A 13,867-nucleotide genomic window follows, 5' to 3' on the forward strand; every position below is an offset into this window, starting at 1 on the left:
TCTTCGCTTTCTCTTTGCTAGGATGCTTTCACCAGATGTGCTTCTGCCGTGCTGCTTTGCAGGTGTTTAATTTTTCACCATCTTAGTACTTAGCCCAGTGTCTTTTTCTCCATGAAGTCAGCATGCTCTCTGCAGAGAGCAAGGTTTGGTTTTCCTTAGCAGGGAAACAACGGGTGTATTAATTTGGGGAACCGGGTAGAATGGATGAGGACAGGGCAACGGCCTCCATCAGCCTTGAGTGGAGAAGATTCACGGCAGGGCACACGGCAAGCTTCTGACTCGCAGCCATCAAGTCCACTGGGAGTCCACCCGCCTCCCACGGTGATCACTGCCTTGAGAAGGACCTCAGGCTGTGAAAGGGCATCGTTTCTGCACCGAAAGTTCATCCTTGCCACCCGGTGACTCATGAGAAACCCTGACTGCTATTCAAGCAGACTGTCGGCATCGTGATCAGACGTGTGCACCTCTCTTTCTAGTTTGACCTTTACAAGGACATCGTGTTTCTTCTCTGCCAGATTCTGCTTCCCGCAGGTAATGAAGCCAGTCCAGCATTGCTCACCCCCATCGCTCGGGAAGCGAAGACGCCTGAGAGTCTGAACTTGAAAGCTAGCAAGGAGGCTGAAAAAAAAAACAACAAAAGAGCAACGGTTGTCAGTCTTCATTTCAAACAGTAATTGTCTTTCTCCTAGTGGCAGGAAATCAGGAACAGAGAGAGGTGTCTGCACATATAGGTATGTGTGTGTGTGCACATTCTTAGCCATGTCCAACTCTTTGCGACCTCATGGACTGTAGCCCGCCAGGCTCCTCTGTCCATGGGATTCTCCAGGCAAGAAGCCTGGAGTGTGTTGCCATGCCCTCCTCCAGGGGATCTTCCCGACTCAGGGATCAAACCCGCATCTCTAGCATCTCCTGCATTAGCAGGCAGATTCTTTACCAGTTGAGCCACCAGGAAGCCCCACATATAGGTGAATACATACATACATATGGTATGATATGCATTGCTACTTTCTCTAGAGCTGTTCCTTGCCTGCTCACTGTGTACCGACGGGGACTTCACAGCTGTCGTTTCCTCATTTGACCCTGAAGCAGCCCATAGATCACGTAGGGTGGATTTGGGGCCTATTTCACAGATGAGCAAACTGAGGGGCTGTGACCCTCATCCTCCAGGGTGGCCATGGGGCCCTGTCTTCTCTCCTGACTGTGCCATCAGATTCTTTCTTGACCAGGGTCAAGGTCATCTCAGGTCTCAGGCTTACCTCCATCATATCTGTAAAATGAAAAGCGTAGTCTGGGTATATTTTTTTCCCCTACCTCATAAAAGTCTAAGACTTTAAAGGCATGAACTTAGTTTTCTAAACCTGAGAACTTTTTGTGAGCAGAGTTGCTGTATTATTTATCCCATTGCCTATAATATATTGAAGAATGAATGAAAATCTGCTTTGTTGTTTAGTTGCTAAGTGACTTGTTTAGTTGGTAAGTGACTTGTTGTTTAGTCGCTAGGTCGTGTCTGATTTTCTGTGACCCCATGGACTGTAGCCTGTCAGGCTCCTCTGTCCTTGGGATTTCCCAGGCAAGAATCCTGGAGTGGGTTGCCAATTCTTTGCTCCAGGAGATCTTCCTGACCCAGGCTTGAACTTGCATCTCCTACATTGGCAGGCAGATTCTTTTCTACTTTACCAGTGAGCCACCTGAGAAAATCTGACTTACATCAATGTAAGTCAAAACAAAAATAAGCATCAAGACAAAATGTTGATATAGCCGTCTACATACAATTTTAAAAAGCATTTTTGGAAAATGTTCCATAAGCCAAGTTAAAGGGCAAAGATTTAATTGGAAAAAAAATTTTTTAAAAATACACTGTTACAAAAAGTTGGTATAAAATAGTAAAAAAGGACACAAGAAGCAGGATGACCATCCCCGCTAAAAAGTAGGCCAAGGTCATGAACTAAAGATTCACAAAAGGAAAACAACTGAAGAGTAAATACTAAAATGATGTTCAGACTTAGGACAACCACGACAAAAGCCCAGAAAGGAAATACCGTTTCCTGTGTGTCATCCTGGAGCAGATTCGAAAGGCTCTCGTTTGGGGAAAAAGTCATCACATACGTTTCAGTGGGTGTACAGGTAGGTACAAGCTACCATTTGGTGAGCATAGCAATGTGGAGAATATATGCTTCTGAGAAATCCAAAGAATAGTTGTACAAGGACACAAAGATTCAGGTTCAAGTATATTCATTTAACCATTGTCATAATAGTGAAAAATAAGGGGACCATGACATAGTGTGTAATACGCAGTCACCAGGTAATGATGCTAATCTATAGCCACAGAAATAGAAAGATATCCACGATATATCAAGTGCAGGAGATACGAAATCTGTGTACCATCGACTTGGGGGATAAAAGTTGTGTCAACACCATTTGGAAGACAATACCAACTTATTAGCAGCGAATATGGCTGGGTAGTGAAATTACAACTGACTTTATGCTCCTCCTTTATATTCATTTTTAACACATTTTTTTAGTGAAGTACTAATATTGCTTTTATAATGAGAAAAGTCATCAAGTGATTTTGATTTTTGGAGTATATTTGCTCTGATGAGTAAGCTGGGACATACAGTTTAAGAACTTAAATGAAATGTCATGTGGCAGATGCAATTTTGATCATATTAGGTTATATCACTTAGAAAAATCCTTAGAATTTCCATCTAGTGCAATTGTGTGTTAATAATTAGAGCTCTCTGACTATTCACCTTGGTGTTGAGTACATTGTGGGGACAGTGATGGGACCTGCAGGGAAGAATATCTTCCTCCCTGGAACTTCTGTGGTCTGCCCTTAGTCTCAGGGAAGAGTAGAAATTGAGGAAATCTTACCAGGCTGAGCACTGAGTGGTGGCAGGGCTGGACTCTCGCTAGACTGTGAGGGCCCTTGGAGCCCGTGAAAGTGAGGGAAGACATCCTGATGCTTTACCCCTGCAGACTCCAGTGTGCATCCTGAGAAGAGCAAGAGGAGGACACTTTTATTGTCCCTAGAAAGTGAATTTGGTTCAGTGATCATATCTGACATATAGTCTAAATTTTCATTTTGCCAGTTGTCCTCAAAACGTCTTTGGAGTGCTTTTCCCACTAATCCAGGGTCCAGTCAAGGTCCATACAGTGAATTTGGTGGGTTTGTCTCTTTCCTCTCTTTTAATCTAGATTCTAAAACACCCCCACCCCCGTCTTTGGTTTTGTTCACTTTTCAGGACATTGACTTACTCCAAGCATTTGGGCCCGTCATCTGTTAGAATGTTGCCTATTCCAGATTTACTGGATCGCATCCTCACAATTAAGTTCACACTAAACATTTTTTGGGCAGAAACTCTGCACAGGTGAACAGGTGAAGCATGTACTGACCACACCACGTCAGGAGGCTGCTCGTGCCTGCTTCTCCCACAGTCAGAGGCTTGCTGTTGTTTAATGAATGGGAAACTTTATCACACAGGGGAAAAAAAAAACCAAGGCTACCCAACATTCCTTGTGTTAGACTTTTACACCTTTTCTGAGCACTGAGAAAAAGCTTAAGAGGAACTATGCAAAAAAGAAAGTATCAAGTGTTTCATTATCTACTGAGAGTTTCAAATCCTCCCTTTTAATTGGATAAAACAAGAATTTGTTCATCTGCCCATCTTTATCCCTGCACTTGCACAAGCAGGATGAGGGTGAGACACAGTATTCTAATGGTTGCTGCCAGTGCTGGGGTCATAGAGCAGGGAGTATGCACCACTGTTTACACCTCTGCAAGGCCCACACTCTCATGCGCCCGCATACAGCTGCTGTTTTCACTCTTAATTGTGGTGATCATACATTTTTTAAATCTAAGTTTTTTTTTCCTGATTGCAGGCATCTAATGTCTTAGGACTGTTGAAGATAAGTGTTTTGAAACACAGTGTTCTGAATACACTTTGTGCCTCCCCCCGGCCCAAGTCCTCTGTTGGACTAACAGAAGAGGCAGGATTTCTTCTTTGGGGTGACAGGTCCCCTTTCCTCTCCATGGCCCCTAGAGGAGAGCCTATGGGGTCCTGCCAAGGCCCCGCCATCACCTGATGGAAACAGGAGTCTTCGTGAAGGTCGCAGGGGTGATCGGTAATGTGTCAATGTCACTTCTCTTTTTCAGGGCGTCTTTTATGACCAAAACTGTGCCTTGTGGAAATGAACTTCACAAGTTCCTCATCTGGGACACTGCTGGTCAGGAACGGGTAAGGACACGCTGCTGTTGGCTTCCTGGGGAAACGATGCCAAACAGCACTGGTTTCTTTGTATCTGGCAAGACTTGGTGACTAGTGATAGAAATCCAGCTTCAAATGAGTTAGGCACGAAAGGAAATGTGCGCTTTAGGCGTGAGGAACTGGAAGGGGCTGAATCCCATCCCTGCCAACGTGCTGTCAAAGTTGCACAACTCTATTCCATTTTCTTTGCCTGCTGACCTTGAAATTGACTTCTTTTTAGGCCGACTCCCTGGCCATCAGCAACCTCAAAAATAGAGCTGCTCTTCCCAGGCAGGGGGCTCCTTGTCTACCTGGTCTGAGCTGTGTGCTCAGGGGATATGGCGCCCCTGCTGGTGTGGCCAGGGAGTGCACTTGCCCCAGGAGGTGGCTGCACTCAGTTCCACCCGAGCCCCGTGGCCTGGGAGCTGGACAGGCTTTGTTCCCTGAAGTCTGGGTTCCCATCCTGGGAAACGGGGCAATGGGTACTGGGTTACCAGGAACAATGGATGAGGGCTCTCTTATTTCTGTTGTTGTTCAGAGCCTAAGTTGTGTCCAGCTCCCCCCTGCACTGCAGCATTCCAGGCTTCCCTGTCCTTCACTATCTCCTCCCATCTCTTATTCCTAATTCTTTTTATTTCCTGAAAATGTTTATGGAGAAGATAACTCCAGAAGCTCCATCTCTAAATTTTAAAAGGTGAAACAATAGATACCCACAGACTGTCTCAGCAGGGAATGTAATAACTAGGGCATATCTTATCAGAGTTGAGAGGAGTGGCCTGGATGGGTGAACACAGGGCTCACCAGTACCTTCTCTTAACCAATCAAAACTGGCCCCGGAGCCGGTTATCTCAGAGTAAGACAGGTTGAACTTGCCCTGGTCTGTTCCTAGCTCACGTCACCGTCTCTGCCCACTTAGAATGTCGGCCCTTCCTCGCTCCCCACCCCAACTTGCTCCCTTTTTCTCCACAGCCCTTGCTATGTGTGTTCAGGTGCTCAGGTGTGTCCCCATGGACACAACTTTGCGACCCCACAGACTGTAGCCTGTCAGTCTCCTCTGTCCATGGGATTTCCCAGACGAGCATCCTGAAGTGGGTTGCCATTTCCTTCTCCAGAGGCTGTTCCCAACCCAGGGACTGAACCCATGTCTCCTGCATTGGGAAGCGAGTTCTTTAACCACTGCGCTACCAGGGAAGCCCACAGCCTTCACCAGCCTCTAATATGCCCCTCAGTTTGCTCATCAATTCTGTCAACCGTCTCCCTCTCACAGGAGAATCCAGGACTCCGGATAATCCATCGTTTTCATTATCAGCTCCTCACACAGCAAGTGTGTGTTTATACGAATTGCATTTTCTATAAATCCCCTCTTAAAATGAACATTGCGGTGTTTGTAGATGAAGCTGTCTCAGAGGTTTCCTTTCCTTTAATGAGGACGAATCTTCTGGCCTCAAATGCTACCCTCGTTAGGACGTCTGCTCCTTCACTGTGGAATCAAGAACTCAGATTAGCACACAGGAAGCTGCTACCTGGGGCCCCTCTTTCTCTCTGACCGTGGGCCATACCCACTTCCAAAATTAGGGGGCCGGAGTCCAAGGGAAGTGACAGTATAGGGGTCTCTTCTCTATGTCCCTGTGTGTTCTCTGTAGCGATAAGCTAGATTTCTGTTTTCGGAGTTGGGGGTTTGTTCCTTAAGCAAAGAGATTTTCTTCTTCCCCATTTTACTTTTGCTCATGAAATAGTTGCTTATGCAGCTGCTTTAAAAAAAATAATTCTAAATTAATTTAAAAAATAATTTTATTTATTTCTATTTGGCTGTGCTGGGTGTTCCTTGCTGCGCTCATGGGCTTTTCTCTAGTTGCCGTGAGCAGGGGCTACTCTCTGGTTGTGGCGCGCTGGCATCTTATTGCAGTGGCTTCTCTTGTCGCGGCTCCTAGGCTCTGGAGCACAGACTCAGTAGTTGTGGCCCACAGGCTTAGTTGCTCTGCGGCATGTGGGATCTTCCCGGACCAGGGATCGTAGCTGTGTCTCCTGCATTGGCAGGCAGATTCTTTACCACTGAGCCACCAGGGAAGCCACTGCAGCGGCTCTTCCTGAGTGTCATCAGTCCGTTTTACACGGAGAGGCAGCGTTGCGGCGCCTCCTGCCGCGGCACGTCCTCTAGGAGAGGCAGCGTTGCGGCGCCTCCTGCCGCGGCACGTCCTCTAGGAGAGGCAGCGTTGCAGCTTCTCCTGCCGCTGCATGTCCTCCAGGCTGTGCCCCGGTTTTGTGCTCAGTGCTTACTGTGCACTAATATGTGTAGCCCACTCACGGCACTCAGCTGGGACTGTCTTTATCGCCATCCACAGGGGAGGTCACCCCGGCTCAGAGAGGGTGAGTAACCTGGTCAAGACCACACAGCTAAGAAGGTATAAAGCAGAAATTTGAATCGAGCAGTCTGGGTCCTGGGATTGATAGTTATGTATTGATGGAAAAAAAGCACAGAAAACCACACAATTAAAATGATCCAAAATCCCACAGCCCAGATATTATTTCTACTGTTGACATTAGGTGGCCATTCTCCAGATAGCTCACTATATGTGTGTGTGTGATAATTTCTTATCAATGGGATCCTGATTCTTTATAACCTGCTGTTTTCACTTGTGTTGAAGTGTCCCTAGAGGGAGATTTCTGTGTGATTGAAGCAGGGTTCTTGACATTGACTTACCTAGTCTAATAGTCCTGAGATCAATTACTCTTGGTGAAATTTGGCTCTAACATGACTATCAGAGTTTGGAGTCTGGCCCACTTAGCATCTCAAAGCAAAAGCACCGTAACATTTCTTTCATAGGCCTATATTTTTAATTATTCTAATTGCTTTTCTAAAATTTATCTCTCAGGTTGTAGATACCTGTGACTATATCACTGTGTCTATAATTTGAAAAGCATAAGCCTCATATTAGGGCTTCTTCTTATACTCCAGGGAAGGGGGCTTGGGTTTGGGTGGTCATTTCAGGTGAATCCAGGTTTGTGGAGTGTGAGTGGACAGAGTCCCCCTGACCTCGTGGTCATGGATCCCTCTGGCCCTCGACAGCTTGGCGTGTTACCCCCAGGCTGACCTTGTCTCGTCCCTCCATGCAGCCTGCTCTCGCTCCAGTGATGGCAGTTTTTCAGTCGTTTTGGCAGCTTCGTGCTGGACTTAATCGTGCTTGTAATGACGTTGCCTCATGTTTGAGCTAAAAATAAATTCCCTGCTGTTGCTGGTGCGGATTGCGGTTGGTTCTCTCATTAATCGTTGGAGTCCAGTGCATTTTATTTTCCCTCCTTATCGTTGTAGAAATCTACTGCTGTTCTCCCTAGTTTTCACAATGCTGAACCCAGTCTCTTCGGATTTATGAGTTGACCGTATCAAGACAGATTTAACTGCTCCACGCGGTGCGTTGCATATGATGACTCCTCAAAACTGGACCATGTCTGAGTCTGCCTGGCACACACAGCACTCCTGTCAATGTCCTACTTACTGTGGTGCTGAGTCTACACTAGATGTGGCGCAGATTCGTACCCTCCAAGGATGAATTTTCCCTGTGAGCACTGATCCTGGTCTCCTGTTCCTGTAGAAGAGTGCGTTCATTCTTTTTTGTTTGTTGTAAATTTTATTGAAGTGTAGTTGATTTACAATGTTGTGCTAATTTCTGCTGTGTAGCAAAGTGGCTCAGTTATACACACACATAGATATTCTTTCCGTATTCTTTTCCATTATGGTTTATCATAGGATATTGAATGTAGTTCCCTGTGCTGTACAGTAGGACCTTGTTTATCCATCCTGTGTGAAATAGCTTGCATCTGCTAATCCCAGACTCCCAGTCCATCATCCATCGTCAGCCCTCTGTCCCTCTTGGTAACTACAAGTCTGTGCTCTGTGTCTGTGAGTCTGTTTCATAGATAAGCTTATTTGTGTCATGTTTTAGATTTCACATATAAGTGATATCATATGATATTTGTCTTTCTCTGTCTGACTTACTTCACTTAGTGTAATAATCTCTAGGTTCATCCACATAGCTGCAAGTGGCATTGTTTCATTCTTTTTTTATGGCTGAGTAATATCCCACAGTATGTAAGTACCGCATTTTCTTTATCTGTTCCTCTGTTGACGGACACTTAGGTTGTTACCATGTCTTGGCTGTTGTGAATAGTGATGCTGTGAACAAAAGGGTGCATGTATCTTTTCCACCTAGAGTTTTGTCTGTGGATAGAGTGCATTCATTCTTGACATGTTGTCTTTTGCTTTTAGTTCAGCCCTATATGATGGGCACCTTCCAATTCTTTCAGTGCCAAATGGTAATCCATCAAGTAGTGCCTCTGTAAAAAAAAAAAAAAAAAAGTTAAAAAATGTAACCATTTCCAGTTGATTGTTGAATCCAGTCTGTTAAAAGCTTACCGTTTTTGAGATTTGTGCATTGACTATGCTGCTCCGCAGGGGCGTTGTTGCGAGAGAAGAGTGCCCTGTCGGAGCTCAGAGGTGGCTTCTGGGTTGTCCCTCCTGTCCTGTTCGCAGGGGTTGTCCTGTTGGTTTCTGCTTCCTGATGACGGGTGAGGAGGGGCAGCGGTAGATCAGCAGAGCCTCTAGAGGGATGCTCTCAGGGACTGGAGCTCAGAGAGAGCCCTGGGGAGAGAAGGGAAATTATCTGCCGAGCTCTGTCGTCCCAGCTCCTATTGTCAGGATTTGTGAGGGGGATGAGACTTCTGTGCCAGGGTGCCAACTCGTTCCTTTCTTCCGAGTTTCCTCTGATTTCCTCCTTTGTTCTTCCATTTCAGCTGGGGACCAATGTATCCTCACTGCTACTGAATATCACAATGTGAGACGAAGCTTTACCTTTCTAGATGTATACTTCCAAATCTTTCTGTGCCTGCTTTAAAACACAGTCACCATCCATAGAATAACTCCATTAAAAATGTCAGCATCCTGGAAAAATGTCAGACTTCCTTTTCCTGGTGTGATCCATCAGAGCAGCATTATTTTAAGAATCTAACCTGGAAAAAAAATGAACATCATCTTATTGTTTTGTTTCATTTGGTTAGAGTCATCGTTGTAGTTGTCTGTCTTTCCTAGTTGGCTTGTCGTTTAGTTGCTAAGTCGTGTCCTACTCTTTGTGACCCCATGGACTATAGCCCGCCAGGCTACTCTGTCCATGGGATTCTCCAGGCAAGAATACTGGAGTGGTAGCCCTTCTCTTCTCTCAGGGATCTTCCCCACCTGGAGACAGAACCTGAGTCTCCTGCATTGCTGAGATGTGGGTTCTTTACTGCTGAGCCACCTGGCAAGCCCCCTCATTTCCCTCCTTGGGCTCAGCTCCTCCCATCTCCCATAACTTGGAAGCTTAGATAATGGGATCATAGATGTTAGGGTGCAGCTGAGAAAGCCGTGGCCTCAATATTGGGTCAGAATGGGTCCTTGGGAAGGAAAAGAGAATTGAAGACAACAAGTTCAAGGTCAAGTTCAGGCTCTTTACAAACATCAAAAGAAACTTCTGCTTCCTTTCCTTCTTTCTTAGGGCCCTGGAGTTCGTGGTCAGGAAAGTGGTTCACTATTCATAGGCTGTGGCTAAAGTCAGAGGAAAGTTTGACCTTCATGGGTCCTTGAAGAAAGAGGCCTCTTACAGGCTCTGAAAGAGCTGATCTTTGTTTTCTCCCCGGCTCGCCCTACAGCCCCTGGAGAGAGAGGCCAGCTCCCAGCTCCCAGCACCGAGCCTACACAGCGCTGCTGGAGGGAGGGGGGCTTCACCCTCGGCACCTCCTCACAGACTTCCATGGTGGGGGGGTCTGCCTTCAGTGGGAGGAGGTAGGGTCCATGCAACGCCCCTTCTTAGAGAACAGTGCTTCCACAGTGTGGACTGAGGTCTGAATTAGGGAACCATGCCCTCCCTCCATCGCCCCGCCCCCAAGAAGGCTCTTAGAAAAGAAAAGTGGGTGAAGGTTGTGTGTGAAGCTGATGGCTCAGAGGCCTGCAGATGTGCTCTTAAATGAGAGCAGCGGCTGTCGATGGGGCTTGGGAGCCTCAAGAGTCACTTTTCAGTGAAAAGTCACCCAGAAGGGCAGAGACCCGGCGACAGAAACCGAGGAAAAGAGTGTGACAGTGGTGTTTGGGCTGGGGCAGATGCTCACCGACCTGGCTCCCAGGGTTTGTTCTGTGTGGGGGTGTTGGCGTCATTTAGGAAAATAAGATTTTACGTGCAGAATTGTCCTGCTGGGTGTCAGAATGTTGCCGACAGGAGACAAAGAGGAAAGGCACGTCCGTGTACTGAAAAAATAAATCCAGTAAGTCCTTCAGGAAACACTGCAAAGTCTCTGTCCTCGGTGGGTGGGATGGGAATGCTGGGAAGGGGGAGGGGACGGGGAATGGGGACTCAGGAGCAGTGGTGGGCTGGGGGGGTCTCAACCCTGAGCTGGCCTGAAGGGACCCAGCCCCTTCCTCTGGCATCCTCCCCACCAGGACAGACCCTCTGCTCCCCAGAGAGCATCTCCCCCTCCTGGGGACCAATGCGGCTCCTCTGGATGAAGACTCTTGGTTCCTAGGGCTTTTTCTGTGTCTTTAGCCTGGGATGTGATGCCATAAGGTCTTCCCAGGTGGCGCTAGTGGTAAAGAACCCACCTGCCAATGCAGGAGACTTAAGAGATGCGGGTTCAATCCATGGGTCACGAAGATCCCCTGGAGGAGGGCATGGCAACCCACTCTACTATTCTTGCCTGGAGAATCCCATGCACAGAGGAGCCTGGTAGGCTACAGTCCATGGGGTCGAAAAGAGTCAGACACGACTGAAGCGACTTAGCAGGCATCCACCTGATGCCATAAGAGCCTTCTCATTGTGAGGCAGGGTCTGCACCTCTTGGCTAAAGGCCAGTCTCCTCCTGTGACTCTCAGGGGACCTGGGGCAGAGAACCCAGGTGGTGGGGCGGGAGGCAGGACTTTGGGGCCCGGCTGGGGTTGTGCTTGTTAAGAACCTGAGATGGTGAGGTGGCAAACATGGAAGAATAATTAGATAAAATATCAACAGTCATTAAATTTTCTAATTCTAATTTTAATTGTATACACTGAGAAGGCATCAGTGAAATGCTTCATTGGACACCAGGCAAACGGAAAGTAGATTTAGAACATATTAAAGTTCGTCTATTCAAGGAAAAGAAAAAGAACCTGAGATGCCCTTTACCTGGTCGGCCTTCTCTCCTCCCCTGCTTTCCCTCTTTTCCTTTTACGCAGCTGATTTCATATGTCTGGTTAAAATACAAGCAATACATGTAGCTCCTGACAAGGAAGTTAGACACACAGACTTCGTGTAGCTTGGAGAAGCCCCTGCAGGTCCTGTTATGGGGACAAAGGTGTGGCCTCTGAGCGGGAACTTTATCTTCAGAGCGGCCCCTCTGAAGGAGCCACCTCCTCCGTCCACTCTGAGGAGAGTGAGTGCTTCTGAAGGACAGGGATTTGTCAGCGTCTTCACTGTCTCTGTTTCCTGTGGCTGTTGTAACGCACATGTAGTGCCTTCTAACAGCCTGGGTGCACAGCCTCCCAGGTCTGGAGCGTGGGCCTGCGGGTTCGTTTTTGGAGGCTCTGAGAAGAGTCAGTCCACAGTCTTCGCCTTGTGGCCCATTCATCCATCTTCAAAGCAGAGCATCTTCCAGCTTCTCTGACTCCCCCGCCTCCCTCTTCCATCTGAGAGGACGCATATGGAAGACCCTGCATGATGCCACTGCCCCCAGCTGGTAGCTCGGCGTAACCTCCCTTCCCAGGACCAGCTGCCCACCTCTGGCCACCCTGTGCTGTAAGGATGAAGCTGTGGATAGCTTGGAGCACTATTGTTCTACCTGCTGACCCTCTGTCGCCATCACTTAGAACGGCCCTGTCATGTACCAGATGTCCAGTAGATGGGTGTTGAATGAATGAGTAAAGTTAGTGCCAGCCCGCATCTTCATTACACCTCTGAAAGTGATGCTTCATTTCAGAGACGAAACTGATAGTGGAAAAAGAGTGGAATTTGGGGTCAGAAGACCTACATTTACGGACTTTTAAGAGCTGTGTGTCTGTGGGCAGTTTGCTTGATCATCCTGAGCCTTGGTTTTCTCATCTGTACAATGGGACACACACCCGCCCCCCACAACCACCACCACCATCTAGCCTGCCCATCCACACAGGGTTATTGGCTCTTTCATTGCTGAAAGTTTGTTGAGTTCCTGCTGCTGCCCAAACAGGGGGGTTACGGAAGGTTCTGGGTGGAGTCGGTAGCTGAGAAAAGGTGTGAATGGAGGAGGGGTGAGCTCTGTGGATGTGATTCCTGAATGCTGAGCAAATCCTTTGGCATTGGAACTTTAAAAGAAAAAAGAAAGTAAAGGGGAAAAAAAATCCCCTTTCATTGCAAACATAATGTATACAGTTAACATTTTAAAAGAGTTCTTTCAGGAAACGTGAAAACAAGTGATGGGTTTGCCTGTAATGGCATTATTCAGAATAGCCATTTTGATAGGTTTTTCTATTCAACTTTATGTATTTATTATTGGGTTTTTAGGACATCTGAGTAGGCATATTAAATAGGCCTCTGCTTTCTGTGGAGAGAGAGGGTCTGTGTAAAACTCAGAAACCTTCTTCTGAATGGCACAGAAGGTGCATTCAGTGATGGTTTTTCCATTCAGCTTCTGCCAGCTGGGAATGTCGGGAATGTCAGGAATGCTCTTCCCCCTCTTCCCCCTTTGTTTGAATCCTGAGGGACCTCAGGACATGTTCTGGCTTCTGCCCTAGACTGCCCACTGCCCTGGCGTCCTGGGGGAGGCTGAGGATTTCTGCTTGTGTGCTGCCCCACCCCCACGCCCAGGACAGACCAGCACTGGCCCCGGGACTATGCGAAAGCATCACACAAGGGACCAGCGTTCTCCGAGATCCTCAGACAACCAAGCTCTGCAGCTCGTGGGCCTGATGCCAGTGCCCTCGGCTGGGGTAACTTGCACCCGGGAGGCAGAGCCCAGCTGGGGTTGGTCCTTTTTAGGAAACTTCATGTATTTTCCATCACTGCTCCTTCTTGACATGCAGAACATTGCTGCTATGGAATTTATGATGCCACAGACCTGCGTGTAAGGAATTTTGCCTGAAGTTGACTGGGTGGTCTAAAGGACTGGGTTTCCTGGAATGGTACTTTCCACTGTGTGCTGACGGTGTGTGCGTGCACACACAGGATGCTGTGGAATGGGATGAAGGGAGCTTTGTGTTGCACGTGAGGCAAGAGCAGGGCCAGAGTTCCATCCAGAGTCTGTCTGACCTTGACCATGAGTGTCCTCACAGAGCTGGAAAAACCTTAGCTGTCACCACCCACTCCTGCCCACCCCAACCCAGACTGGTACTGAGCCAGATGCAGGTCAGCACCCTGTCTTGAGTCGAGATCTCTTCACCCTATGCCGCTAAAGTGGGTTCTCAAGACACTCACTAGGTCCCTAGATGTTAAGAAATATTACTTGAAAAAAGGTAGAAAATAAAGAATCCTGAGTGAAAGCAAAATAAATAAATAAGTTTCTTTATTATAGAAAATTTCAGAGCCTTTCTTGTACCAATAATACTTTGTGAACTCCAGGGAAGCATTATAATATGTTGTTGTTCAGTTGCTAAGCTGTGT

At 47.3% G+C, this 13,867-nt stretch overlaps 1 protein-coding gene across 2 annotated transcripts in view; it reads left to right on the forward strand.

Moving 5' to 3' along the window:
- The window catches only part of RAB31 (RAB31, member RAS oncogene family), an 81,032-nt gene that overhangs the window by 30,992 nt on the left and 36,173 nt on the right, over positions 1-13,867 (forward strand). For both annotated transcript variants that reach the window (XM_052660277.1, XM_052660278.1), the window contains exon 3: positions 4,154-4,235. In XM_052660277.1, the coding sequence (XP_052516237.1) occupies positions 4,154-4,235 (82 nt within the window). The remainder of the gene's footprint in view (positions 1-4,153; positions 4,236-13,867) is intronic.

Source organism: Budorcas taxicolor, chromosome 22, assembly GCF_023091745.1.
Source record: "Budorcas taxicolor isolate Tak-1 chromosome 22, Takin1.1, whole genome shotgun sequence".
Classification (NCBI taxonomy): domain Eukaryota; kingdom Metazoa; phylum Chordata; class Mammalia; order Artiodactyla; family Bovidae; genus Budorcas; species Budorcas taxicolor.